The sequence below is a fragment of the Saccostrea cucullata genome, unplaced genomic scaffold (assembly GCF_032062105.1).
Source record: "Saccostrea cucullata isolate Sc308-1 unplaced genomic scaffold, CSIRO_AGI_Scuc_v1 ctg7251, whole genome shotgun sequence".
In the NCBI taxonomy this organism is placed as follows: Eukaryota; Metazoa; Mollusca; class Bivalvia; order Ostreida; family Ostreidae; genus Saccostrea; species Saccostrea cuccullata.
Genome location: NW_026927948.1, coordinates 27,326 through 31,630, shown reverse-complemented (window position 1 = coordinate 31,630; position 4,305 = coordinate 27,326). Strand labels below are relative to the sequence as shown.

At 31.5% G+C, this 4,305-nt stretch overlaps 1 protein-coding gene across 1 annotated transcript; it reads left to right on the top strand.

Moving 5' to 3' along the window:
* Positions 1 to 759: 759 nt before the first annotated feature.
* LOC134275955 (ficolin-1-A-like) lies at positions 760 to 2,422 on the top strand. Its single transcript, XM_062758236.1, has 3 exons — positions 760 to 766; positions 2,017 to 2,181; positions 2,286 to 2,422. The coding sequence occupies exons 1-3, from the start codon at positions 760 to 762 to the stop codon at positions 2,420 to 2,422; spliced, it is 309 nt and encodes a 102-aa protein (XP_062614220.1).
* The last annotated feature ends 1,883 nt before the right edge of the window (positions 2,423 to 4,305 follow it).

The window sequence follows — 4,305 nt, the reverse complement described above, 5'->3', positions numbered from 1 at the left end:
AAATTTTAAAATAACAAGAGAATGAATTAGAACGAAAAATATTTTTAAGAGAACTACGACACAGTTGAAAAGGATGAAATTTCTTTTTTTCTTCTAAAATTGGTGGATAATAATCTGTATTTTTTTTATGAATTAAATAAATTTATATTTCATTCATAACTTCTCCATAATGTAAAATTGATTTTATTAATCATATCATAAAAAAAACCATACGCTTGTTGGTTGAAGCCTGTTAAGTATCTCCGGATACATATGTTTGGTTTTAACAAGCCATAAATCGTACAAGAATTATACAGTCACGGCGGATGTAAGCGATCAACAGGGTATTATCACTCCCCCATAGTATCCTATCCATCTTTTGATGTTTCCGAGATCAACAATATGCAACAATATGATGGATTGAAATGGAATATCTCGATAAATCAATCTCAAACTATGTTGCTTCTTCTCTCCATCTACCAGATTGATCTCTTAAGGTTCTAAACAGTTAGAAGTAAGAGTAGGTTTTTTTTTTAAATTACCTTTGAATTAAAGAAGTACATTGTAATCATAATTTCTTTTATTCATATATTTCTATTGGAGGTTGTACAAAGGAGGCAGGACGGATAAGAAAATTTCTTCAGAAACTTGTACGACTACAAAACTGGATTTGGAAATATCTAAATGAGTTTTGGCTAGGTTTAGTCTAGGTGTAGTTATTATGATTTTATTTGTTACATTTTATGGAAATATTTTTACAAATATTTGGAAACCGTATCGATGGAAAGTAAGTTTTTGCAATTTTATTGAATCAAATATTTCTTTTTTCTAATAACCTCAAACCTCTTCCAGAAAATTCTGTAAGAGCGAAAAGAACATTTTGTCAAATAAAAGAAATGAAAAAATTTAATTAAATCCAAGTAATTACTCAAAATACGTATTAAAGGACTTAGCAAACAAACTTATATGTATTTTCGAACCAAAGAGGGGGTCATTATAAGGATCCATCTGTATAATCCGCCTTCGACTTTTCATAAAAATGTTAAAGACTTATTATTCAATTGTGGGATATTGCAGTCACGACTCCACTTTCAATTCAAAATCTGTTGACTTCCTTGATGCAGGCAGTAACAAAATATCCATGTCTGAATCGGTTGACCATCTATGCGGAGGATCAAAACATTGATTCTTCGCTAAACAAAACACTTCCAACATTGTTGTCGCCATATTCCATAAACTCATCATTAAACTCTGTTTTGACTATCGTTCTTATTCAAGCAACAGATGTCAAATGATATTTTTGCTCGAATGCCAGAACCTTGTATTCGGTTATTTAGTGTTCGGTTGGAGATCCTACGTACGTCTTCTGGAAAGCTTTCAATCAGTTGATGTTGCTGTTTTATTTTTTATGAAAGTGCTTTTAATCAGCCTTGGAAGGTCGAAAGTTAATCCATGTTCTCGATAGCTATCCTAAAGGCGAGATGCGCTTCTTTTGGATACGTTAAGAGCCTAGTTACAGCTTTCAGCTTTGCTTGCTTCTAATCGATCTAAACCATTTCTACTCTGAACTTCAATTAGACATGGCGAACATTGTAAAAATTCCATAAGAAACACATTCCGATATCGTTAACTCCTGTCTTAATGTAACCCAAAGACGCAATTCCACATAATTAACATTCATTAGGGTTTTGAACATGCTATACTTGCAGAAAACAAGCAAGTAAAAATGTGGCGGAAAGTCTGACAATACTTTTGAAAAGTCTTTCATTTAAAAATTAGCTGACTTTGATTTTAAAACAGCTTCTTAAAGTTCAGTTTCGGATATATCAAATTTGATGCCAAAAAAGTTTATGATTATTTTTTTTAAATATGATAATTATACAGTTTTATTGATTTGCAGCTCTTTAATACCGAAACTTGTTTTTTTTATGTGTATTATACTTATGTAAAAGTATTATTCCGTTCTTGGTATCCACTCGGCATTTATTTCTATCCTTAACATGTGTCTGATTTTGGGCTAATTTTTTTTTCTAACAGGAAATGAGAAAATCCACACGATTACAGCATCCGGGAATTACACTTTACGAATCGACTTGAAGGATTTCTCTGGAAATTCTCGATATGCAAGCTACAGCACCTTCAATGTCGGAAGCGAGAAGTCGGGATACATTCTGAATGTCTCGGGTTACAGTGGAGATGCTGGTATGTTCCTTGCGTCATCCTTTTTATGTTTATCATTATTTGATACCAGCGTAATGTTATATTCCTTATCTTATTTCTAATCTCATCAATTTCCTTTGATTTAGGCGACTCATTTTATACACATACTAATGCCAGATTCTACACTAAGGATCATGACAATGAGAAAAGGTGTGCAAATAGATTTAAAGGTGGATGGTGGTACACAGGATGTCACCGAGCTAACCTAAACGGTCTCTCTTGAGAGGAGAGCACAAATCATTTGCTGACGGTGTGAACTGGTTTGATTGGAAAGGATATAATTATTCCTTGATGTATGCCGATATGAAAATCAGGAAATCGAAAGTCTAAATAGTAAAAGATATGAAATGAGTCAAACAAATAATGAGAATTTTTTTTCAGATATGAATGTAAAAAGTCATGGAAATGTTCATTTTGTTTGATTATTTTTTGTTCTTTCTTCAAAAGTGTATATTTGTTCGTTATATATCAACAGTTCAAAAGAATAAAATATTGTTTTGAAATAAAAGTGTCAGATGATGATTTACCATGCTACCTGTAACAAACCAGCCGAGGTAACAGCATTTTCTATTTGTGTAAGGCACAGTATATTAAATGTATACTAAAAGAACTGGGATTTAATTCTCTAAGAATCTAACTTATACCCATAGCGCTCTTTCTAAGGAGTAAAGTCTTCAAAATCATTTGTCAGATTTCAATATTTTTAATATTTCTAACAACCAGAATTGATTTGAATTACCAAATCTATAGTGTATTCCAAAACTTCATAAAAATCCTTACAAACGAAGACACAAGGCAAATTTCAGTACATTCTCTTTCCTCTTTCTTTACTCCTTCCGAAAATAATAACATAAGTGATTGAGAACTTCTGGAGTATTGTACTTTTATCGAGAAGTGATGTAAATCAGACGAGGATACTTACGCCCCGCCCCACAGGGGGTGCCCACTCCTCCAAAGGAGGATGTCACCTCTGACCCTTTGGAGGTCCGTGTTTGCTCTGCTCCAATTTTGTATTGTTTAATGGAAGTTGATATTGAATATTATTGGTTATTTCATTTGACATTATGGACAAACGATACAAACAAATATGGATGCTTGAATTAAAATATATTCCACACTTATTTTATTTGTAAATGATGCAAATAATGAATTTCAAAGACATAATGAATTTTTTAACTTACAATGATTATAATTATTTTTTTTCTGCAACCATTTTTATTCTTACTCTAAACAACCATTTATTGTCATCCTTATACCGTTGAGTGTGATAATTATATGAACTTCCATGAATTGTAGTTGGGAATGATTATAATGAAAAGGGTTGTGTGGTTTTTTCCTTTAACCCTTACAAGTGGATAAAACACACAACTTACTGAATTATGGAGTAATATACACTTAACGTTATAGGAATATTATGTAACTTCTTCCTTGGAAGCAGTTTATAGCATGGTACACGTGTCTCTGAAGCGTAAATAATTATAACGTGATATTATATTTGAAAATATATATGATTTTTTTATTTTCATGAGATTTTAGCAAGTTGTAGAAAAATGACATTGACATTACATTAAAGATACAATTTACTTTTCAGTTGTGTTAAAAATGCTTGATTGCAGGTAAACGGTTTGTGCAAGATTTTGCATTACAGATAGCAAATGACATATGCATTTAAGGAGCTATTCTCTGTTACCAATTATACTTCGTTGCCACGCATTGTCACTGATTTTATTAAACTTAATCCATCTGTATCCACTAATAATAAGATTAACATGATCAAGCTCAATCAATAACTTAAGAAACACAATGAAAATGTTTGACCTTACATTTATAAGAATAAACAATATTATTTAATAAATATTTTTAAGGTTGTCATGGCAACATAATGTAACCAAGGAGAATCAGTAACTAAGATTCGGTTAATGCTACTTTCTTTTAGAAAGAAAGATGCAAATTTAATAAGACTGGCAAATATGCATCCTTTGGACCTTGCAGCACAAACACCACAAGAAAATTGGGATGAATGGTTATTTGCAGTGTAACATAGAAAATACCAGTATCTGTTGTTAAAATAATTTTTGCTGCATTAAGAATTTACTTGTCGTTCAA